Consider the following 23,719-nt stretch of genomic DNA (forward strand, 5'->3'; position numbering starts at 1 on the left):
CCGCTGGGCTGGGGGGACATCCGGGCCCTTTCTACCCGCAGGGCAAAGGAGCTGCTGTCCGCGGCGCTGCCCCATTCCAGCAGGCCGCCAGTCTGAAGGCAAAACTGCAAAGCTACACAGATTTTACTTGAGCAGGGTGAAAGCCCAAAAGCCTCACTATGATTTTAAGCCTAGAGGCTAAGCCTGCCCTACCCCCAGACACATACACTGCTGTGGGTGTGCCCACGGTCATTCTAACTATCTCAGTCACTTCCGCCCCCTTCCCGAAAACATCTGTACTAGGCAGTAATGCCCCCCACCAAACCGTCCACACCTTAATCCTGTGAACTGTTACCTTACGTGGGAAAAGGAACTTCATGATTAAGCTAAGGATTTTGAAATTGGGAGATTATCCTAAGTTATCCAGGTAGGCCCAATGTAATCACAAAGGTTCTTATAAGAGGGAGGCAAGGTCAAAGGCAGTTGTAAGAGATAACAACAATGGAAGCGAGAGGCTGGAGAGATACGAGGAAGGGGCCACAAGCCAAGGAATCCTTGGCTTCTAGAACCTGAAAAAGGAAACCCCCCTCCCCTCAAAGTGTCCAGAAGGAACCAGCCGTTGCTGACACTTTGACTTCAGCCCAGAAGATTCATTTTGGACTTCTGACCGCCAGAACCCTAAGAGGATAAATTTGCATTACCATTAAGTTTGTGGTGATTTGTTAAAGGCAGCAATAGGAAATAAATACACCATCCTCCTGATTTGGGGAACAAAGCTGCCTTCCATATATTTTATTAGAAACATTTATTTAAAAAAATATTTGGACCTAAAAAAGGAAGTGGTTATAAAGGGTAAGGACAGGACAAAATCTCCAGCTCGCCCTCAGATTCTTCGGGCTGGCTTCTCTGCACATTCTCCCAAGGTCCAGGGCCTCTAGGCAACCGTCTCGGTGACCTCTGCTGGGTGGTAGCTAACATTGCCTTTGGTCCCACTTCGGAGTCTACACGACACCAAACACAAAAGCCCAATCAGAAAACTCCCCCTCCAGATGAGCTCGTTTGCATGCAGTGTTCCTGAAGCTGTTCTGGACCCGTCCAGGGAGGTTGGGCCTGTGGCTGAGGAAGGGGCGGCGGGAAGTGGGAAGCGGGCAGGTATACCTTTGCTGCCTTCTCATTTGCACAAGGAAGGCGGTGCTGGTGGCTGCAAAGAGGAGGCCGAAAACCAGGGCCAGGATGTCACCTGGAGGGAGAGGAGAGGCTGCCTCAGAGTGACGAGCGGTCTGCAGGATTCCCTCGGCCGCCTGCAGCGGATCCCCAGCCCTGCCCCCCAGTTCTCCAGCTGCCTTCAGTGTCAGAATCCAGAAGAGGCCAGCAAAGGGATGGGGGTGGATACCCAAGGAGGAGTAAGATGAGCACCTCTTTTCTTACCTAAAAGAGGTTGTTTGGGAAGGGGGATGCTAGGAGATCTCTGGAGCTTCATTCTGATCAACTTTTGCCCTGGGGGCAGGGGAACACCCTCCCCCTTGATCTGACTATCTTATTGGGGTGGGAGGTCTGTTCTGCAGAAAAGGAGAGGGGGTAGAGGTGGTCCTCGCCCCTGAGGCTGAACAATGCCACAGGGTCAGGAGCCAGAGATGGGGCACAGACTCACCAGCAGCAAGGCAGGAATTCAGGTGGACTGAAGAGGAAAAGGACAAATTAGGACCAGGGCCGGTGATACCAGTGACAGACACAGGCACCAATGAAGACACATGGGAGGGAGAGGGACCTGTGGCGGAGGGGAAGGGGCGGCTCACACAGCAATATGGGGCACCAGAAAGCCGCACCTGGCTCAACAGTCCTGGGGCTGCTCTCCACTTCAGTGGGGAAGGAGGCCTCGATCATTCGCCCATTCAAAGGCTGCGTGGCTCGGAAGTTCAGCTGTAGCCGAGAGTCATCAGGTCCCCACAGGGAGCCAGACAGGGTGTGGAGCTAGGGAGGTCAGGAGACAGTGGGGGTGGGCTCGTGACAAGAAAATGAAAGGGTCACAGGCCTACTCACAGCCAGCACCTCAGGGCTTCACCCGCTATGTCCTCTGCTTCCCCCATTTGGCCGCTTCATCTCTTTATCCACCTTGATCTCATCCTTACACCCCTTTCCTCCACATCCCCTATGTCACCATCATGCCCCAGCCCCACCTGCTTAGCGCTCAGCCTCACTGTCTGGTTGAACACAGTCCAGATGACCCCCTGGGCACAGGGGGGTGTGGTTAGAGACCCCTCATAGCGGAAGTAGCGGCTGAGGTCAGCAGGCAGCAGTGCAGATACATCCAGTCCTGGGACCCAAGTCTCCGAGTCTGTAGAGAGGACCTGTGCTGGAATCCCACCTGGATTGCTTCCCTCCAAAGCTTTGGAGTACAGGGATAAGTTTCACCTCCCAGAAGCCAAGCTGGTGCAGCTTCCTGAGACCACGTCTTCGCTAAGTGTGTCCCTTCCCATAACTCAGCACAAGACCTAACTCAGAAGAAGGTAAAGGGCTGTGAGGCCTCACAGAGTGAAAGAAGTGCTCCCAAGGTCCTCCCTCTGAGTCTTCGCTCTTACTTTGCATTCTATGATAACATGCTGGACTACAGATTTAAACCCAAAATGAATCAAAAGGGAAAATGAGCTGAATAACTTGTAAATCAATATAAACATTTGAAACCATAAAGAACAGACACAAACACAGTTCCCTCTAGTTTAGTAAAATGTAAGTTCTGGTAGTGAGGTTTAAAATTACTCAGAGTGGCTGAGAAGGGAAAGATTTCCAACAAAAGTACAAATTTAAAATAGTTGATGCTTTATGAAGGAGAAATAGACAGTTTTCAGAAAAATTTTAGCTCCCTGGACTCAACCTCTGAAGTTCCAAACTTTTTTTTTTGTTTTTTGTTTTTTGGTTTTTTTGGTCTTTTTTTGTATCTTCTTTTGGTTTTTGTTTGATTTGGGGTTTTGTGGGGTTTGGGTTTTTTGGGGGGATGGGATGAGGTTTTCATCTGTTTGTTTTGGTTTTTAGCCATAAAGCCTGTGGGCCTCTGCTCAGCTTTATAATTATTGTCAAGATGATAGTTAGTTCACACATTGGTTCCCTGCATTTGGGAGGGAGCCCATCTCCATCACACCTGAGGCTCCCCAAGGAGAGTTCTTTATGAACAAGGGTATTGAGGGTAGTGGCCAAACCAACAAACTGACCTTCCTCAGTGATTTCTTCCAAATGTGACAGCAACTGCTCATAGGCACTGTTTTCTTCTGAGCCCTCCTGGGAAATGACAGTACAAGACAGGTTCTTACAGGTATCTAAGGCCATGCGTGGCTGGAGGCCTGAAGGTGAGGTGGCCTTCCCATACCTCCCCTCCCCCCCTTTCTCAGCTCTGAGAATGCTGGGAGAACACAAAATCTGTGTATTACTACTCAATTTACTTTTATTTTGCAAACGAACCTAACCTGCTTGGTGGGCTGGTTTTCAAGGGTAAATTGGAGAAGGAGGAAGGTGGGCCACTCTCCTAGGATAGGAGGCCCTCAGTGACCTGGGTTCTACTATCTTTTCCAGTCTCACTGATCCTACCTCCACATACACACTCATGGTCTCCCCACAGAAAACCATAATAACCTTGTATTCACGTTTCCTCTACATTCACCTTAAGAATTGATGTGTTTGATTTTGGGAGCAAGGACATGCTATCTCAGAGGCACTGCTCTGAACTTTGTGCTGTGAGGCTGGCGTTAAGGAGTCAAGCAGTGACTGAACCTAAAAGGTATCTCACCATCCCTCCATTTTACTAGCCTCTTCTAATCACTGTGTAGGTAGCCCTGTTTGTTACAGGTCCAAAGAGGTCACTAAATATTTCTCTAGACTTTATTGCATTTCGCAAAATGGAAAGTACAGGTTATAGGAGTATTCAAGAAATTACTCTTCTCCCCTCCATTCCACCTGCCATTCCCTGAGTGGGTCATATTCTTAGTCCACATACACTGTTGGCTCTGCATGGAACGTCTCCTTTTCTTTCCCACTACTGAAGGCGTCAAGTTTGACCTCTGTGAAGTTTTCTCTGACCACCTCTTTTACTATGTCTGTGCCTTTTTGTCTTTCAAGTCAGCCTCCTCCACCGGCTGTGGGCGGAGCCACGGTTTCGGAATCCTTTGTGCGGCTCAGTGCCTGGCCTACAGGGGGTGTTGAATGAATTAATGAGTGAATGCGGACTACCAGGTGCCAGCTTGCGTGTGCCAGGATGGGGTATCTGGGGTCAAACTACCCTGAGCCCTGGGGCGTGGGGAAGCAGGGTATAGGGGTGTCCAGGGCCGGTACCTGCAGAAAGGCGGCCAACACGGCCAGCCCCCCCGGGCGTCCCAAGGCCTCATCAACTTTGGCAAATGCAGTGCTGATGTGAACCACATGGATCTGGAGAGAAACAGAGGGTAGAAGTGGCCAAGACAACCGGCCCAGCGCCCCCCTTCGCCTCTCCGCTATGCGCTCACCTCGGCTGGGAAACGGCGGCCGTCAACCGTGTGCTCCGAGCCCGGGCGACCCGCAGCCCCCCAGTGCAGATGCAACTGCAGGGCCCGGTACTCCTGCCCGGGGCCCAGGGCCATCTCCAGCCCCGGAGGCAGAATCAGCTGCACTGAGAGGGAAGAGGCAGCTGAGCCCGCAGGGCCAACCTACCCGGGAGGGCCAGGCTAACTCCCAAGCACACGCCTGGCCGGCCCTCGGCACTAGACCCCGGCCCAGCCCCAGATAGTCTCCGCCCCCTCCTGAGGCTCCGCCGCGAGACCACTCCCCCCCCGCCCCCCGCCTCACCCGTGTGGCCATTGTTGCGCAGGCGCAGCTCTGGGAGTGCCGGGAGCTCAAAGCCCAGGAGTTCCAGGGGTTGCAGGGCCGGACAAAATACGGCGAGCTCTGGGCGGATATCTACTGGCGACTGGAAGCGGCCTGCGCAAGCTGGGGACACCTGGGGCCAGGGCGGGTCGCCTGGAGTGAGAGTGAGGACAGGAAGTCTGGTGACAAGATCAGGAACAGTTCGGAAAGCGGGGTAGAAAAAGTGAGGGGGGGCGCCTGGGCGGCTCAGTCCTTAAGCGTCTGCCTTTCGCTCAGGTCATGATCGAGCCCCGCATCGGGCTCCCTGTTCGGCGGGAAGCCTGCCTCTCCCTCTCCCACTCCCCCTGCTTGTGTTCCCTCTCTCGCTGTGTCTCTGTCAAATAAATAAATAAATAAATCTTTAAAAAAAAAAGAAAAGAAAAGAAAAAGTGAGGGGGTGGAGTGAGAAGGCATAGGGCGGGAAATAGAAATCAGGGTTGTGGACAGAGACAGGGAGCCGGCGGAATTGGGGACTGGCAGACAAGGATGCAGTGGGTGGGACGCCCAGGAGCAGAGTTCAGGAGGGCTGGGGGCTCACATCAGCAGAGCAGGGTGACCAGGGTGGGTGTGCAGGGCGTGGGTGGCTCACCTCCATAGCGCCAATGACCGTGGTCATCCCCTGCATCAATGAGAAGGATGAAAAGCCGATCTTTAAGCCTAGTCCCTCCCCAGCAGCCAGAAAGAGGTGGGTCCCCCTCACTAGCAGGGGTTCTCCAACTCAGATACCTTACAGGGGCATAGCAGGTAACCGAAATGCCTAACGTGGCCAGGTATAAAGCACAACAGATTGCAACCAAACATAACACCGTGGCTTGGTAGACCAAAGCTCCTACTGGCCCCAGAGATAATCAGTTTGCAACTGCTATCTCAGTCTGTAAAGTGGGTGGGGGCCTCAGTCCCCAGGCCCAAATCAATACACCCTCTTCCCTTTCTCCTGTCTCCAACTCCCTTCCCAAGGTTCCTGGTTTCTGAGTCAAACTCTCAGGTTCCCCTACTTGCTATTCCTTCTTCCTAGGCCTCAGTTTCTTCATCTGTAGACTGAAGAGGTGATCTCTACAAGCCCTTCTGGCTCTTCCTTGGCTACCCCCCCCGCCATCTTTCCTCTTTTCCTCCCTCATAGTCTTACTTCTCTCCACCATACTATGTCTTCTTTCCACATCTCTTTCTCCTCTCCAACCTCCTCTTTGCTTTCTCATCTCTTCCTGCTCACCTCTCTCCGTCTGTGCTTTTTTGTCTCCCCATTCATCCCCTTCGGGCTCTGATGGGAAAGAGCTTCCCTGGGGATGGGAAAGGCTACTGTCAGAGTACAGGCTCCTTTTCTTCTCTGAATAAATCCCTGCCGGGGCTGGGGTTTAGTGAGGGGAGGACAAACCTCCTGGAGGCTAGATTTGGAGGGCTGATGACCACTTACCTTTGTTGTGCCTGTGGGCATTATTCTGGGAGCCTGGGGGGTCCCTGGGTGCCTCAACAGTAGGCAGATCCTCTAACTTCAGAGAGTCCTCTTTTCCTGGTTCAGTCTTCATTCCAGATGGGTCCTCCCCTCCAGGTGGGTCCTCCTCTCCAGGTGGGTCCTCCCCTCCAGGTGGGTCCTCCTCTCCAGGTGGGCCCTCCTCTCCTGGTGGGTCCTCTTCACTGGGTAGGTTTTCCTCATCCAGCTGATCATCTTCCCCAGATGAATCTCCTCCCAGCCCGGCCGACCCCTGCATCCGGGACAGGCTCTGGGGATGGGCAGGCACCAGGAGCTGCAGTACCAGCAGCAGCTGCACAGCAGGGCCTGGAGAAGGGGCTGGGATCGACAGAGGGAGCCAGGGACTGGGGCACAGGGGAGCCATGCGGCTGACTGCGGGGTGTCCCAGACACGGTGTGTACGGGCTGTACGTGCATCGGAAACAGGAGCTGGGTGGGGGAGGAGCAAGCCTGGAGGGGAGCAGGCTGACTCACAGAGGGCCCTTTTGTAGAGATGGAGCCAAAGTCCCGTGGGTCTGCCTGACCCTGTGCCCCTTCCCCGATACCAAAGCCTGGATGGGGGTGGTGTGAGGGGCAGGTATGTGCACACGCAGGAGGTTATCGGGGTCACAGGCTCAGCCTGGAACCCAAGGCACCACCTGGCACTACACAGGCTCTCCCTGGCACCGCCCAGCTGCTCACCAGCCAGCCTCAGCTAACCCTGGCCTGCTTCCCAGCCCCAGGAAGAGAAGGAGAAAGACAGGGAGTTGGGGGCCCCACAGCCCCTGGCTGAGAGGGGAAGCAGCCCATGGATATATCCCTGGCCTAGCCAGGGAGCAGATACAGGGGTAGGACAAGCTGTTGGGGAAGCCTGGGAGTGGCTGGACAGAGAGGTAGGTGGGAGGTGAATCTGAGTATAAATGAAAAACTGAGTATGTGTAAGAGAGGGACTGTGATGGCTTTAAACTAAATTTATTTTTCATCATATTACACCTCTGCTCAAAAACCTTCATTGGCTTCCATCTGCCCATCTTCTTCCTGCAGCTGACTTTCAAGCCCTTCAAAATCTGACCCAAGAAACCTTTCCATTTTATCTCCTACTATTCTCCCCCATACTCCAGCCAAATTAAACTATTCATTTTCCCCCCAGACCTTTGGTCACCTTTGTTCATCTAGTTCTCACTGCTGGGAATACCACTCACTCTTATATTTAACAAATATTTATTTAGCATCTACAATGTCCAGCACTGGGCTACGGACTAAAGGTACAGAAATGAATAAGACACAGTCCCTGTCCTAAGGAGCTCACACTGTCTAGTGAGTGAGGGCAAACACTATCACAATATTCAGTGGAGAGAGATGAGTTCTGCCTCAGAAAGTAATACAGAAGTAGACAAAATCTGATCAGGACTTTTGAAGAAGTAGCAATTCAATTGCTAAAAACAATGGGGAGAATGGTATTTTGTGCAAAGGAAAGGCATCAAATATCTTGTGCAGGAGAATGACAGAGTCCAATTGTCATACTAGGTTGTAATGAGGGCTGGTGTGGAGCATGGATTTGAGGGGGAGAGCACGTGCAAGGAGATGAAGAGTGAAAGGACCCCAAGAATGGACCTGGGGTTCCCAGTATGCCTATTCATTTGAGAAACATTTATTGAGCCTCCTCTAATCCTCCAGGTACCATTCTAAGCCCTAGGGATGCAGCATTGAACTAGAGACCTGCCTCTACTGTTCTGTAGCTCACATTCTAGTAAGGTCCCTATGGCTCCAACAAACCAAAAGAGAATAAGGCCATCTCAGGAAGTTCCTATCTGGGGCTAACATTCAGTAGATATGCACCAGTACGGTTGTATGGCTAAGAGAAATTTGTTGAAATATTTCTAATCCTGTTGAGAAATAGTTCCTAGCTTCAGGGTGCTCCGGCTACCTCCCTCCTCTCTGGGGACTCTACTGATCTCTTATCTAAAGAGGTAATGCCTGGCATAGCAGAGGCCCAAGGACCCCACTTGAACGCCCCAGCCAGCCACTGTCATGAATCAGTAATTGCGTACCCACTACCCTGTTAGTTTTACTCTCTGTCCTGTCTAAATCCCTTCTGTGGTTCAAGACTCAGCTCAAAGGCCACCTCTTCCACTTTCTGCCACAGGAAGAGATTTCTGATGCCTCTGAACCATCACAGTTCTTTGCCTGCCCTTGCTAATAACCTTGCCCACCATCCAACTTATATTATGGTGACTTATGACATTTTATCATCTAATAGCCTTAAGTTCCATAAGGGCAGGGTCCATTATTTAATTAAGTCTTTTATTCACCAACCATTATTGAGCATTTTTCTCTCTGCAGACCACCTTGCCAGGACTTGAGAAAAACCACATTGACTAAGATGCCTTCCCTGCCCTCAGGGAGCTCAGTGGATGACTTGTGTTTGTCAAACCACAACTGTTCCAAGAGCATGATGTCACATTTTTACAGTACCCCAAATTATCTGCCTTGTCAGACTGTCACACTGTATACCAAAATTTTCACAGAGCTGAACAGTTGCTGTCCTCCAAGGAGGCAGTCAGCCTAACAATCTGGGTTGCTATCTCTGGGGCCAAATTAAGAGCCATCCATGGAAATCTGATCCAGTGTGCAATGTGGAAGGTCAGCTTATTGTCTGGGTCAGCTGTGATGTCAGAACCTTGGTTAGACACTAACACATGGAGGGCACATGGTAGTATCTGAATTGGATGGACCTGGACAAGACAGAATGTGGTAAGATGAATCTAGTTGAGGTGGAAGAGTTCATAGAAAGCACAGAAGACAGAAGCACCATGCTAACTAGAGCCTGGAGTCTGTATGTGTGGAGATCTTTCTCCAAGACCCATCCCAGCTTTACTTCATTTTCCCTGTTTCCAAATGTTCTTCTTTCCATTGTTTTCCCATTTAGGTCCCTGTCAGGATTCCCTGGTACACTTCTCCGAAGCACTCTATATGTCCACACGTCTCCCTGCCGTCTCAGCTGCTTTTAGTCAGTATTTCAGAGCCTAGATCTGTGTCTATGAGCAGGTCTCTCTCTGTTTCAGCCTTTTAATTTTCCAAACGCCATTCTCCTGGTGCTCTTTCTTAAGCGCTCTGTTTCTGTGTGTGACTGTGTTTCTGGTCTGGGTGGGGAGTATAGACTCTGACCCTGGATCATGCCTTTGCAGCTGGGAGACTGCCAAACTCTAAAACAGGTTTGAGCTCCCAGAGTCTTATTCAGGGAGCTTTCCCAGGTTGGGACACGGTGTACTCAGGCCCAACTGACTGGGTCACTCCCTGCCTGATGCATGGCCTCTCTGTGGTATTTATGGCCAAGTCTTTGGTGGTTAGGGTCTGTGTCTTCAGACATGTAGGGCCATGTTTCTGCTCATTCCACGGCTGCAGAAGAGACTCATAGTGATACTGACTACATGGGATTATCTGTCCCCTTAACCATGAATTCTTAGTGTGGACTGCCCCACATTCACTTGAGAGAGTGTAACCAGTCCTCACCTATATGGTATCACCAGTTTCCTTACAACCCAAGTCCAAGGTACAGTCTGACCCAAAACTTTCTCTTTCCCGCCATCCAACCCTTCAAGTTGTTTTTCCCTGATCTAAGTCCAGCATTTCTCCTTAGAATTCTTAGAATGTCAGTGAGCTAAAGGGGACCTCAGAACCCTAACAGTACTCTGGTTCTTGTCTTGGGTTCCAAATTCCTAGGAGTCCACAGTGGTAGGAATGCAGGGTCTGAAGGTTTCTTAACATTTTGGTCTTTAATAGTATTTTTTTCCTAGTTAAAAAGTAACGCATGTGGGGCGCCTGGGTGGCTCAGTAGTTCAAGCGTCTGCCTTTGGCTCAGGTCATGATCCCAGGGTCCTGGGATCAAGCCCTGCATCAGGCTCCCCTGCTTCTCGCTCTCCCTCTGCCTGCAGCTCCCCCTACTTGTGCTCTCTCTCTGTCAAATAAATAAATAAAATCTTTAAAAAAATGAATAAAAATAAAAAGTAATGCATACATGCTCAAGCAGAAAACTTGGCAAAATGAGAAAAACATAGGGAATTTTAAAAATCACCCTATTTGTTCCATTCACCCCTTTAACCTCAGCGATCCAGTGCCTAGCACAGATTAGGTGCTTAAAAAAATATTTGTGGAGTGCATTAACTTCAATCCCATCACCCAGAGATAACAACCGCAACTACCTCTTGACTACTTCCAGTCCTATGTATGCTCTACGTATATGGGATCATATTGTACAAACAGCTTTGTTAGCCTGCCTTTTTTTGGTTTTGGCAATATACTGTTTTTCCATATTGATAGGTTTTTTACATTTTTAATGCTTTTGTATTATTCCTTCAAATAGTTGTGTCATAATTTTCCTAGTCAATTCTCTTTTTTTTCCCCCTAGTCAGTTCTCTACCACTGGACATTTAGATGGCTTCCGGTTTTCTATTGTTACAAACAACACTGTACCACCCATTCTGGCATATATATTTTTGTCCACATATCTGGTTCTCTAGGATGCATTTCTAAAAATGGAATTGCTAGGTCATAAGAGTAAGCACATTTTAAGACTTTTTTTTTTAAGATTTTATTTATTTGACAGAGAGACACAGCAAGAGAGGGAACACAAGCAGGGGGAGTGGGAGAAGGAAAAGCAGGCTTCCCGCTGAGCAAGGAGCCTGATGTGGGGCTTGATCCCAGGACCCTGGGACCATGACCTGAGCTGAAGGCAGATGCTTAACGACTGAGCCACCCAGGCACCCTTAAGACTTTTTATACAGGGGTACCTGGGTGGCTCAGATGGCTAAGCGTCTGCCTTCGGCTCAGGTCGTGATCCCAGGGTCCTGGGATCGAGTCCCGCATCAGGCTCCCTGCTCCTTGGGAGCCTGTTTCTCCCTCTACTTCTCTCTCTCTCCCTCTGTCTCTCATGAATAAATAAGTAAAATCTTAAAAAAAAAAAGACTTCTTATACATCCTGGCAAAATGGCACTGCCAATTTACCCTCCAGGGCTACTGTCAATCTTTCAAAGACCTAACGAAGTAAGGAAAATCTGGTCCATTTTATCTTTGACTAGGTAGCACAGACTAATCAACTCCAAGCTTTAGCCTTTGGCCAGAATTACAGCAATTCTGACCATCACGTTAGTTACTAACGTTTACCGACCAGGAGCTAATGGGCTGTCAGGTTTTGGATCAGTATGAAAGGAGAAAACGAGTTAGTAACTTAAAACCTAAAACTTTTTTATTTTTATTTTTTAAATAATTTTATTTATTTATTTGAGAGAGAGGATGAAAGAGAGAGAGCGCATGAGAGGGGGTAGGGTCAGAGGGAGAGGCAGACTCCCTGCTCAGCAGGGAGCCCGTTGTGGGACTCGATCCCCAGACTCCAGGATCGCCTGAGCTGAAGGCAGTCGCTTAACCAACTGAGCCACCCAGAAGCCCAAAACCTAAAACTTTTGTCCAAGGGCCAAAATATTTCAAACCGTGTGACCGGTAAGGTTTCCTAGTAGTGAAAGCACTGGGGACGACTGGGCCCCAGAGTCGGGCACAGACCCAGGACAGAATATGTACGGTAATTATTGCCCCCTTCCTAATTTTACAGATAGGACACTGAGGCCCCGCTGGTGTCTGCACACCCAAATCTCCTGACTCAAGGTCCACAATGCCGCCCCAATTTAGCGCCACTCCAGAGGAGGGCCACCCACCTGCCCCACTCGGCGCTGCTTTAGCGGGCTTCTCGCACCTGCAGCGCCGCCCTGGCGGTAGGGCAAGGCCGTAACGGCAGAGACTCGAAGCGGGTCGGCAGGCCGCCGCGCATACTCCGTCCCGCGTGCAGCCTCCCGGCGCCAGGGGGCGCGCTCCTCTCCCCGGCCCCGCCCCCGGAGCGGTTGGGATTTGAATCTCCGGCGGGCTGCGGCCGGAAGGACCGACCCCTCAGCCCGGCATGGAGAGGTCGGGCGCCAGCGGACGGTGCCCGGTGCAAGAGCAGCGTGCCCGTTGGGAGCGGAAACGCGCCTGCACTGCCCGGGAGCTGCTGGAGACCGAGCGGCGCTACCAGGAACAGCTGGGGCTGGTGGCCACGGTGCGGCCGCGCGCGCCCTCCCTTATGGGGCGGGGAGCCCAGGGTATGGGAGGGTCTCAGCGAGGTCGGTGACCCCGAGTGTGTTGGGTCTTGGGCTGTCCTTCTGCATGTAGGGACCTCAGGAATTCTACGGTTTCTAGCGGCGGCTTGGCATTAGCCTCCTCTTCCTGCAGACTATATACCGGTATTCTTCCGCAGTATTTCGTGGGGATTCTGAGAGCCACGGGCACCCTGCGACCAGCAGAGCGCCAGGCCCTCTTTGGGCCCTGGGAACTCATATACGGCGCCAGCCAGTGAGTAGAAGGGGCGTGGGGAAAGAGAAGAGGGAAGGCCCTGGCCTCTGGCAGTGCACGAAGCTTGGAGTGGGGGGAGACCCAGGTTCATATACGGAGTCTGCCAATTACCTCACCTGTGCTCTTGGCCCAGTGCCTTGCCATGCCCCACCTTCCATCTGTAAAATGGGGTAATACCTCTACCTCCAGGGCAAGGTTATGAGAATTCAATGAGGTGGTGCTTGGTAGTTGTTGGACTGCTCTTTTACTGTCCTCACCCACGCAGAGAGCTGCTTCCCTACCTCGAAGGAGGGCACTGGGGGCAGGGGCTGGAAAGCTTCTGCCCCCACCTGGAGCTCTACACTCAATTTGCTGCCAACGCAGAGAGGTCCCGGACCACCCTGCAGGTAACCCGAAGATAATCTCAAGTCCTTCCCCTCTTGCCCCATACACTGCCTCTTCCTCTGGAGCTCCAAACTTCATTCATACTGTTCCTACATTTATAGAGCCCCATGGGTGTCCCCATCTGTCCTAGGTTCACTGTAGGGCTTCTCTCAGTAGCACACGGCTTATAGAGGGCTGGGGGTGTGTACACAGATGAATACAATCTTAAGGAGTGGCTTCTCTCCCTGCTGCCAACCCTTTCCTCATCCCTCCAGGAGCAACTAAAGAAAAACAAACGTTTCCGGAGGTTTGTGCGACTTCAGGAAGGCCGCCCTGAGTTTGGAAGCCTTCATCTTCAGGATCTGCTCCCTCTGCCTCTGCAGAGGCTCCAGCAGTGAGTAAACTCACCTGGACTCAGCCAACTTCTCTTTTCTGAGTCTGTATGATTGCTGCTGTCAGCTCTGTGGGGTTTATGGCTTCTTTCCCATTGCCTCTCCTGGGACAAACTGCTCCTAAAAACCTCTTGCAAGAGTGTGAACCCACTGGAGTAGCTGGAGTCTGCAGCCTCAGCCCCTTAGCTAGGAATGTGGAACTCTGCATTGAAGTGAGGGGGCCTGTAATAGAGCTAGTGACAAGCAAGGTATCTGGAAGTTTGTTGAGATGAGAGGTTTGCCTACCTTAGACTTCTGTTCCTGGGGCTGTTAAGAGGATACAGTCAGGTTATCTCTAACATCCTCCTTGGGTGGATTAATTTTCATTTTGGGATCTAGACTCCCAAATTATGGTCAATCTGCTCCTGACTCCTCAGTGTGGGATGGAAGAGGGCCATGTGGTAAGAGCCCAGGTTCTGAGTCCCAGATGAAAGAGGGGGATGCAATCATCAGAAGCAGATCTTTCCTGGCCTTGCAACTGAAGTGTGTGTCAGGAGCGATCTGTATGTCAGGCAGAAGGAATTCTGCCCAGCTCTACTTCCCCTCATGGACTCCCAGCTGTCTTAATTCCAGGTATGAGAATCTTGTCATGGCTTTGGCTGAAAACACAGGTCCCAACAGCTCTGACCACCAACAGCTCACACGTATGTTCTTGCTCCTCTGAAACACAGGCAAGAGGCTGCCTCTCCTGTATCCCTTTCTGGTTCTGACCAACAATGTCTGGTATGTCCCTGTCTTCCATTGACATGTACACAATGTGCCTGTTGCCCTGCCTACTCTCCAAGAGGTTAGACCCTCACCCCAGTCCCCTCCAGAATAGCCTTTCCCCACCGTCAGTCACCCAAAGTCAAAGCTCTACTGGGAGTAGGGTGGGGGGTGTTTTCCAGGGGCTGCCCGGCTGATAAGTGAGACCGCCCAGAGAGTCCACAGCATTGGTCAGAAACAGAAGAATGACCAGCACCTCCGGCGTGTTCAGGGTTTGCTCAGTGGCCGCCAGGCAAAGGGGCTTACCTCAGGTAGTCTGAACACTCCCCTTCTCCCCCCCGCCCCCCAATCCTCAAACTACCCTTTTCTGACCCTCCTTTTTCTGTACTGCCAGCACATATGCCCTATTTCCTTAGCCTCCCCTTCCTTCTGCTCCCATGGATCATGGTCGTGGAGCTGCACCAGAATAACAGCTCTCCCACCCCCCAGGTCGCTGGTTCCTACGCCAGGGCTGGTTATTGGTAGTGCCTCCCCATGGGAAGCCTCGGCCCCGAATGTTCTTCCTCTTCTCCGATGTACTCCTCATGGCCAAACCTCGACCCCCACTGCACCTGCTGCAGAGTGGCACCTTTGCCTGCCGTGCCCTCTACCCCATGGCCCAGTGTCAACTCCACAGGGTCTTTGGTCACTCAGGAGGCCCTTGTGGTGGACTGCTCAGTGTAAGTTATGGGCGGGAGCCCTAGTTAGGTAGGAGAGGCTCAAAACAGACTTCAAATGCCTATGTACTATTTATCTCCTTGGCCTGGGCCCCCTTCTGAGGAACTAAGCCACCTGCATTGAGATAGTGGGGGCTTGGGGTTCATCCCTAGTTTTCACCTCAGCCCTGAATTACCTCCATGGAAATAGCAAGGCCTTCAGCTTTAGCCTGGGCCTTTCTGAGCCATGCGCTAAGAGGTGATTTCTCCCTAGCTGTCCTTTCCCCATGAGAAGCTACTGCTTATGTGCACAGACCAGGAGGAGCTGTTGCGCTGGCACCACAGTTTGACTCTGGCCATCAGGTAAGATGTGCCTTCGCTCAGAAGACTGCTGTGATGAGGCCCGTGGGCTAGGAATGAGCAATTCTAATCCTATCTCACGTCTTACACCTGCTGGGCCATCCCACCCCCAATGCCTTGGGTGATTTTGTCTGAATAGAGTGCTCAGGCCAGTGCCTGAACCGTCTTCTCTCCACAGCAGCCAGAAGAACTAGAAGAATCTTAAAATTCCAGAACCCAGGATACTTGAGGGATAGGTCAAAGTCAGCAGTACAGAGAAATCTTCAGTACTAACTAAACAAAACACAGAACACTTCATGGTTTGAGAAGGGTCGTTTCAGGTTTGCTTGGGACCAAGCCGTGCCAGCCCTTAAGAATCAGGAAACCAAGTCCAGCCCAGCTGAAGCTCTGCTGAACCAGCCCCTCCAACGTAGATGAGGGGATTCAGGACTGATAACCTCAGTGCTGGGTCTCTGGCTGCTTGGTTATCAAGACTGCAGCTTTGTAAATGTGGATGTTTTTATGTTGTATGCAGTTTCTATAATTTATTTTCCCACTGGATTTCAGTAAAGTTTTTTTTTTTCTTAACCTTTTTGGAAAGGCCTTCCTGTCTCAGCTCTGCAATATGAGAAAGAAAGGTTTTTGTGCCCTGGAGGCTGGCATGATGGTGGCCTCAGGAATACAAGGAAAAGAGCTGGAGCTCCCTCTATCTCTCAGCTCTCACACTGGAAGTTGGCCTCTTTTTATCCTAATAAGGGAACCTTTTCAAGAAGGCTTAGTTGCTCTTGGGCACCTAGTATGGGTGTGTGTAGGACCAGCTGGAATGGAAAAAGCACACAGGAGTATCCAGTCACAAGAACAGACTTTGTTTTAGTAAACCTTCAGCTGTCATTTCTCCTTGCCGGCGGGGGCTGTGACTGCGGCCCTTCCCACAGCCTTGCTGCATCTTCTCCTTAGCCCCTGCTCCACTTCCCAGGGAGTAGCTAGGGTTCTTGTCTCTGTGCTCCAGCTTAAGGGCTCCTCCCAGGCCTGACTGTCACCAGCCTCCTCCTCCTCCTCTATACATAAGTCCTCAGGAAAGGGTATGCTGGCCTCTGTGAGGGGAAAGATCAGGCATATTCCTACCTCAGAGACTGTCTCTACCTCCACCAGACTCTCACCGCCCAACCCTTTACCTGGTTCTGGAATGTCCACATCCCTGTTTGGCTTGCTGTCTTGTAACAGCTGGTGGATGGTCTGAAGCTTCATATTCAGAAGCTCTTGCTGGGCTCCAGCTAGGGTAGTCACACTGTAGAAATACCCACTCAGAGGCTAGCTGATCTCTGTCCCCACCTCTTCCACCTATCACAGAGCTCCCCTGGCCACAGGGCCATTGCTCTTCTTACCGCTCAAAAAGGGGGTCCAGTTGGGCCATCAGATTGTTCAGGTGTTGCTCTGTCTGGGCCAGCTGTTGTGCCAACTGGGCCAGCTGTTGCTCTGGGAGTAAGGGAGAAAAGGAGAGCAATGGTTATTCATACCTTCTACTGTCCCCTAATCCCCTACCAAACACAGACTTGTGCAAAACCCACCTGACTGCAGTGATTCCTTCTTGCCTGCCTCTTCTTGGAGAACTGCAGCCTCATCTTTCCCCTGCTACAGAAGAAAGAGAGGGCTAGCCTGCAGCAACAAGCTTCTCCATCACCTGTGTCTCCAAAGCCAGTGAGAGGAGGATAATTTGAAGTCGAGAAAGCTATGGAGTTTTCACTTCAGAGAATCACATCTAGCCTAGCTCCCTACCCAGGACGTGAAGCAACCTGTCAGTATGCCCCCACACGTGGTCATTCAGTCTAATAAAACTCCCAGGAATGAGCAGCTCTCTCCAGTTTGAGAACGCTCTGGTTGTTAGTTCATATACCAAACCAAAATTTTTCCTTCATGTATCTTCTTTCCATGTTGCCTTCCAAAATCATGTCTTTTCAACACGATAGCTGCTCAGGAATTTGAAGACAATGGTCCTTGCCCACCTCCCCTTCCCCATGTCTTATCTGGTTTAATATCCCCAATTTTATTCAGTCAGTGCTCATCTGACATGGTTTTCCCTGGTTGCTCTACTGGGCATGTAGTGTTCTTAAAAGCAGTGCCCTGAAGAGAATAAAATTCTCCAGGGGTGTTCTGATCAGAAGATGAGGTGCAATACCTTGTTCCTAGCATTGATTGGGGAAATGGGTTGTCACATCACACGACTGAACTTTATTATTCAACTAATAAACTGCTGCTAAGTTCTGTTTCTTCCAGATAGTACTTGGGTCCACAAATAGAATTTATTATCGACTCTCTTTAAATTTCATCATTAAATTCAGTCCCTCATCCTAACCTATCTATTTGGAATTATGATTAGCTATCCCTTTTAATTTCATACCATCTCCAAACTTGTTCAGCTCTCTGCTTCCCAATGCAAATAAGTAATCGGGCCAGGTTTGAAGATAGAGCCGTGGGAAGTATTACTTTCCATCTCAACCATTTCCATACACTAAAATGGACTGTCAGTTTACATTTCAGGGCCTCCTCTCTAAGAACATGAGACAGGTGCCTTGGATATTGTGGCTACGGCAGTCAACGCTTTGTGCCAAGATTGGAATTTTACCAGGAGCCACACTTTTATAGTATGGACACTTACTTGCTGGGTTCAAATTCCAGCCATACCAGTTTCAACTAGCTCTGCGTGACTTTGAGCAAATGACTTAATCTCTTCATTGGACTGTTGGGAGAATTAAATGTGGTGGTTATTATTTATTTACAATTTACCAAGCGCCCTTTACATCTGCTACCTCGCTGGATGCTCAAAATAACCCCCCTAGTGTTGGAAAGCTAAGGAACTACAGTTTTCGTTTTACAGACTGACGGAAAGAAGTGTCTTTTCATGGTACCACAGCGCCCCCATGGGAGATTCAGGCCCGGAGCATCCCCACCCCCGGTCGCCCCGCACCTGCAAACACTTGTACAGCACAAAAGCCACGACAGCTGCAGTGTACAGCGCCCCCAAAGGCAGAGCTCCCGCCCGGGCCCGCTCGCGCTGGTCCTTGGGCGGCGGCCGACGCCGGGGTTCGGTGGCCTCAGGGCCGATCTGGGTGGGGTCCCCTGCGAAAGACGGCAGAGGTGGGTCAGTAGAACTGGGGCCTGAGACCCGTGGGCAGTCCTAGCCTCCCTCCAGCAGCCCTCGCTGATACCTGGGTGTGCCCGGAGGTCGGGGCTGGGGCGGTCTCCGAGGACCCCGGGCAGTGCAGACACAAGTAGCAACCCCAGCAAACCCGCAAGCGAGACCGAGCCCGCCATCGCCGACCACAGAATGAAGGCCCCGCCGGCACCAGGGTTAGCCGGGAGCCCCAGTGCGCATGCGCAAGCGGGGCGGTGCGTGGGTCCCGCTCCGGGTCGCGCGGAGAGGTCACGCCCATTTTTAGTGTGTGGGCGGGGCAGTCTTATTAGCATAGGACTTTGGCCCAACTTTGCTAAATGAATTAATTTCTCATCTATTTAGAATTCTATTAGCCAGAAGTTTCTAGAAGCCAACAATCTTTTAAGATTATGCTGGAAAATGGATTTTATTTCTTATGCTAGCAACCTATTCACCCTAATCAAAAAATGAGTACTTTGGCCAACGTTAAAAGGCTGGAGGGGGGAAGGTCTGAACGTAGCTCGCGCTGAAGGCCTGTTTCCTAGGCTACAAACGAGGGACTGGTTCCTTATTCGTGCCTAGGGGAAAGTCCCCGGACCAGGGGCAGAGAGTGCCGCGTGCGTGTGCACGTTGACTTTCCCTGCTTCACACAAGAACGTCCGCCAAGAAGCGACCCCACCTGTGGCGGGTTAAGCTGAGCGGCGTGTTGGCGGGGGCGTCATCCGTCAGTATTTCTAGTTACGCAGGCAGTGCGCCTGAGCGCATCAACCACACGGGGCTTATTCTCAGCGCGACAGACTTTTACAGATGTGACTATTGTGCCTGGTTCCTGTTGGGCCATGTGCTTCCACGTCCGTAAGTGGGATAATTCACCCCTGAACTATTCCCTCTTATGACTTAACACACTTTATGTCTTTTTTTTTTTTTTTTTTTTTTTGCAGTTCCCTCTTCCTACAAGGGCCTCCTCTTCCCCACCCTCTCCAATTGGCAAATGCTTCTAATATCACCATTCATTGTGTAGCATGGCACACAGTAGACTATGGACTGATTGCCCGGCCTAGAATCCTGCCTCCACTACTCGAAAGCTAAATGACTTCGGGCAAGTTCTTAATTTCTCTCTGTGCCTCAGTTTCCACTCTGAGGAATGAAGATAATGATAATACATATATGTGCCTCACAGAGTTGTTATGATGATTAAGTGGGATAATCCAAGTAAAGTGCTTAGAACCATGCCTACCTCCTAGTGATTTTAACTTGATCAGGTGCTCCGAGCCAGGCACTTGAAATTATAACTCTCTTCGGAACCTTCCACTGCTATTTCCTTTCTGTACAGTTAATGTCTACACACCCTTCAGATCTCAGGTGTATTTCCTTCATTCAGAACCCTTAACTTCGAATTTATTCATGAGTGCAGCTATTGTACTTTCTTTATTTAAATCACCATCATGTGTTAGTTATATCTTCAATAAAACTGGAAAAATCCATTTTGGTTCTTTAAAATCAGTTAATTAAAAATCAGTCAATCCATTAAAATTAATTATAAAAAGAAAATACCGCTAGACTGTAAATTGCAGGAGAGCAGGGGCCATATTTCTTTATCATTTTATTCCTACAGCTTAGCACGGCATCTGGCTCTAGCAGGCACTCAACGAATCCTTGTTGAATGAAATACAACCCAACAGGTAAATATAATTAAGCTCGTTTTTTTTAAAGATTTTACTTATTTGTTTGAGACAGAGCACAAGCAGTGGGGAGGGCAGTGAGAAGCTGACTCCCATGTTCGGAAGGGGGGGGGGGGGGGGGGGGGGGGGCTGGATCCCAGGACCATGATCATGAGTTGAGCTGAAGGCAGACATTTTACTGACTGAGCCACCCAGGCACCCCTAATTAAGCTCTTTTAAAGAATGAGTCTCCGGTGGGTTCCATGCTCAGCGGGGAGTCTGCTTCTCCCTCTCCCTCTGCCCCTCCCCTTACTCGTACTCTCTCTCTCTCTCAAATAAATATTTAAAAAAATAAAAAATAAAAAAATAATGAGGAAACAAAGGTTCAGGACGGTTAAGTAAGTTCATCACGTAAAAGGCAAGTCAGGGATTGCAAAGCTTTTCTGTCTGTCTCCCTATCAGTTACCACATATCACCCCCCCACCCCAACCCCCAGCCCTTCCTTTCACTGCCAAGACCTCAGGCAGACCTGCAGAGTTTCCTTGTGTTTCATGCTGCCTTTTAATTGTCTGGGATACATTGGGTCGTCTTCCTAATTAGATCAAGAGCCCTTTGAGGAAAGAAACCATTTCCCACTCACATCTTTATCTCCAAAGCTTGGCACATAACCAAGCGATCAGCACAGGTGACAAATGAATGAGGTATATGCGTGCTAAATAAATGAATGAACTAGGAGTGTATCTTCTGTTCTTCCAGAAATGGAGGGGGCAGGGCAGGGAGGAGAGACCCACACTCAAGGGAGTTACTGTAGTCTAACTATCTAGAGACAGCCTGGTTACAGAGCAGTGTAGTCCAAACCTTGACCCTAAGCCAGTTGGCACAGTCAACATAAACAAGTGGTTCAGGCCAGGTATAATATGATAAATGGCCCTCAACTCATTGTAGCCTTTAGGGAATTTGGGCCCACTATTGCCAGACATATCACTGACCTCTGGTCTAAGGAACTTGAAATCCTTCTTCCACATCAAAAGCAGTCCATGTGGTTGGGCTGTATCTGGGCAGGACAGGTACTCCACTCCCTGAAGTGAACAAGGGCGAAGACACGGCTCAGCTTCCGAGGATATACTGGGGTAGAAGTTTCTTTAATTCAACTAACTTTTGAGATTGACAGTTCTTAGGGACAGTTTCGATGAAGTGGGTCGGGAGGGAGGACTCTAAGTTTCCACTAGCCCCTAAACTATTATCAGTAATAATAAGAATGACAATGGTCATCTTATCCCCTACAGTCAGTCTTAGAGTATGGTGGGATTGTAGGTACCTGGAGGCCTCCCCTTCTCATTCCTCTTTTTAGCATGCTCAGTGAGGAACACATTCTCTCTCATGGGTCTCAGAGTTGGAGAGAAAAGGCAGACACCCTGTGGCAGAAGGGAATCTGTCCTGAGGCCTAGCTTCCTTGTCTTGTTGGTCCTGCCTCATGCTACTTGTCTCCTGTCTTCATGGGCTCACCTGCACACTGGCACAGTAACCTCAGGCCTGCTTCTCTCTTCTCTGGCCGAAGAAGGTATAGGGCCATGGCGGGGGGGGGGGGGGGGGGGGGGGGGAAGCGTGGGAGATGCTGGGTGGCGCAGGTGCAGGCACAGGGCGGTGTCTTTGTTCTTTCACTCATCCCTCCCCTCCCCCTTCCTCCCCGGAAACCAGTGACTCTGCCACCAGCAGTATTGGGGATGCTGAGCTGTGGGGGCCAGGCCCAGGGAGGGGTGAGAGTAAAGGGGCCTGCAGCAGCTATCAGGCCATAAACCAGGCTGACCCCTCAGCGCAAGGCTTGCAGGCTCAGCTCCCAGGTCAGCAGTCATGAGCAGAGGTGACAACAGCACAGAACTGCTAGTGCCTGGTGAGCTGGGCGGGGCAGGGGCAGGGGGAGGGGTCACATGGCCCCATGTCCCACCTGCTAGGACCTGGAGGGTTGGGCTGGGCAGTAACACCCTCCGTCCGCTGGCATCCACAGGAATCCCCACCGTGACCCAGGCCTGGGGACTATGGGCCCTCCTAGGGGCTGTAATGCTGCTGCTTCTCATCTCAGTGGCTGCGCACTTGTTCCGATGGGCTAGCAGCCAGAGCAGGAGCCGTCCGGGACAGGGACGGTGAGTGGGGGACAGCAGAGGTAGGTGATCAAGAGCTCCCCGTTACCAAGAAGTCCCCTCATCCCCTCATCTCTGTCTTGCAGCTCTGGAGAATCTGTGGAAGAGGTCCCCCTATATGGGAACCTGCCTTATCTTCAGACTGGTAGGCGGCTGGCAGAGGGGAGGGGCACCGAGGCCACGCACGTCCCTGGTGGGTGGGGGTGGGATGAGGGATTGCAGGAGGAAGAACAAGAAGTGACCAGATTACAACTGTTCCCTCTCCCAGGTCGGCTGGCTCAAGAACCAGGGCCAGACCAGCAAGATCCGACTCCTAGACGCCCCGTCTCGGTGAGTCAGTTGGGGCTAAGAGGGGAGGGAAGGAAGTGGGGGCTTTTCCAAGGGTCCAGTGAACTTCTAACAGCCTTGAATCTCCAGGCTGCAGAGAAAGTGATGTGCTATACCAGCCTGCAGTTGCGGCCTTCTCAGGGCCATATCCCCAGCCCCGGAACCCCCATCAAGTACTCAGAGGTGGTGCTGGATTCTGAGCCAAAACCCCAGGCCTCGGGCCCTGAGCCGGAGCTGTACGCCTCAGTGTGTGCCCAGACCCGCAGGACGCGGGCTTCCTTCCCAGACCAGGCCTACGCCAACAGCCAGCCTGCACCCAGCTGAGATGGAAGGGCTGGCAGAGTGGGACAAGCATCGCCCCCAGCCTCCTCTGCTGCAGGGGTTACTGCTACCCTGCCCTGGCATGACTGTTTCCCAACCACCCCCCAAAGACAGGTAGCCAAGGTCCAGTCACAGGAGGTCATGTTTCCCAAACTTCCCCTCTAAGCCGTGAGGGAGACATCTCAGGGGAACAAGTAGGTCCCCAGTTTCTTGGGGATGGAGGAAACAAAGGCAGTGGCCCCCATTCCATCTCGCTCTCTCTTTCCTATCTTTTCCTCTAAGGCCCCAAGCTCCCCAGTTTCTCACTTCCTCCTCCTTGTGGATTTTAACCAGATCCTCTCTGCTCCAGCTCCCTTAAAGTCTGCCCCTTCGGTGTCCCCTCAGATACAGGAAGTGAGCAGTGGTGGAGGGGGTAAGAGCCTGAGAGGAGAAGGGTGGGTATACGCCTTGGGAGCCCACAGTCTGGAGGGATCCTGGAACCCAGCGACCTGAGGAACCCAAGCCTGGCTTCTTATCTGAGAACCCTGGCTGGAGAATACCAGTCTACATCCTGCTCTGTTATGTCCCCAAGTTTTCAAATAAAACTTCTCAGAAAGTGTTTAGATTTTTATCTAGAGGGCTTCAGACCTGCAATGGGCTCTACATGGTAGGAGTGTGAGCTTTGCTCCCTGCACAGAGCACTTCTGGGAGCGTCTCGCAGAGGAAGATGGACCAAGAGCGTCTGTGGCATCAACACTGCCAGGGTGGGTGCTAGGGGTGGGGGCTGGAGCCGAGCTCAAGCTGTACTTGCTGCTGCTAGAACATCGTCAGAATTTGCACTCAGAGCCACCCCACTCCCATCACCTGGAGCCTGCAAGCTCACCAGCCCCTGACCTACTCTCCCCATGGCCTCTAGGACTGTGCTGCCTCAAGTCTACGC

The 23,719-nt window shown here is 51.2% G+C and overlaps 3 protein-coding genes across 10 annotated transcripts; 2 read left to right on the plus strand and 1 right to left on the minus strand.

Moving 5' to 3' along the window:
* Positions 1–741: 741 nt before the first annotated feature.
* CA9 (carbonic anhydrase 9) lies at positions 742–18,579 on the minus strand. 6 transcript variants are annotated; one of them, XM_073881371.1, is made up of 16 exons: positions 18,409–18,579; positions 18,168–18,319; positions 16,771–16,831; positions 16,588–16,678; positions 16,378–16,490; positions 6,257–6,631; positions 5,435–5,464; positions 4,789–4,959; positions 4,470–4,612; positions 4,300–4,392; positions 3,186–3,252; positions 2,157–2,365; positions 1,806–1,950; positions 1,631–1,657; positions 1,138–1,237; positions 742–980 (listed from the first exon to the last, which is right to left on the minus strand). In XM_073881371.1, the coding sequence occupies exons 1-16, from the start codon at positions 18,512–18,514 to the stop codon at positions 914–916; spliced, it is 1,950 nt and encodes a 649-aa protein (XP_073737472.1). In that variant the 5' UTR covers positions 18,515–18,579; the 3' UTR covers positions 742–913. The 6 variants fall into 6 exon arrangements, with proteins under 6 accessions (XP_073737472.1, XP_073737471.1, XP_025708569.1 ...); XM_073881370.1 differs by having other exon boundaries at positions 16,771–16,834; positions 18,409–18,578; XM_025852784.2 differs by having other exon boundaries at positions 2,157–2,314; positions 16,771–16,834; positions 18,409–18,577.
* On the plus strand, positions 12,175–16,053 carry ARHGEF39 (Rho guanine nucleotide exchange factor 39). Of its 2 annotated transcripts, none has more exons than XM_025852793.2 (9): positions 12,175–12,376; positions 12,575–12,669; positions 12,935–13,055; positions 13,308–13,426; positions 14,037–14,107; positions 14,351–14,479; positions 14,658–14,887; positions 15,138–15,226; positions 15,402–16,053. In XM_025852793.2, exons 1-9 carry the CDS (start codon positions 12,239–12,241, stop codon positions 15,415–15,417), a joined length of 1,008 nt encoding a protein of 335 aa, XP_025708578.1. In that variant the 5' UTR covers positions 12,175–12,238; the 3' UTR covers positions 15,418–16,053. The 2 variants fall into 2 exon arrangements, with proteins under 2 accessions (XP_025708578.1, XP_025708579.1); XM_025852794.2 differs by having other exon boundaries at positions 15,405–16,053.
* A 3,140-nt stretch (positions 18,580–21,719) lies between the features above and the next one.
* On the plus strand, positions 21,720–23,398 carry SIT1 (signaling threshold regulating transmembrane adaptor 1). 2 transcript variants are annotated; one of them, XM_025852795.2, is made up of 5 exons: positions 21,720–21,905; positions 22,020–22,155; positions 22,239–22,297; positions 22,421–22,482; positions 22,570–23,398. In XM_025852795.2, exons 1-5 carry the CDS (start codon positions 21,866–21,868, stop codon positions 22,801–22,803), a joined length of 531 nt encoding a protein of 176 aa, XP_025708580.1. In that variant the 5' UTR covers positions 21,720–21,865; the 3' UTR covers positions 22,804–23,398. The 2 variants fall into 2 exon arrangements, with proteins under 2 accessions (XP_025708580.1, XP_073737475.1); XM_073881374.1 differs by having other exon boundaries at positions 21,720–22,155.
* The last annotated feature ends 321 nt before the right edge of the window (positions 23,399–23,719 follow it).

Source organism: Callorhinus ursinus, unplaced genomic scaffold (assembly GCF_003265705.2).
Source record: "Callorhinus ursinus isolate GAN/ISIS: 27379988/994484 unplaced genomic scaffold, GSC_fseal_2.0 scaffold42, whole genome shotgun sequence".
NCBI classification, from domain to species: domain Eukaryota; kingdom Metazoa; phylum Chordata; class Mammalia; order Carnivora; family Otariidae; genus Callorhinus; species Callorhinus ursinus.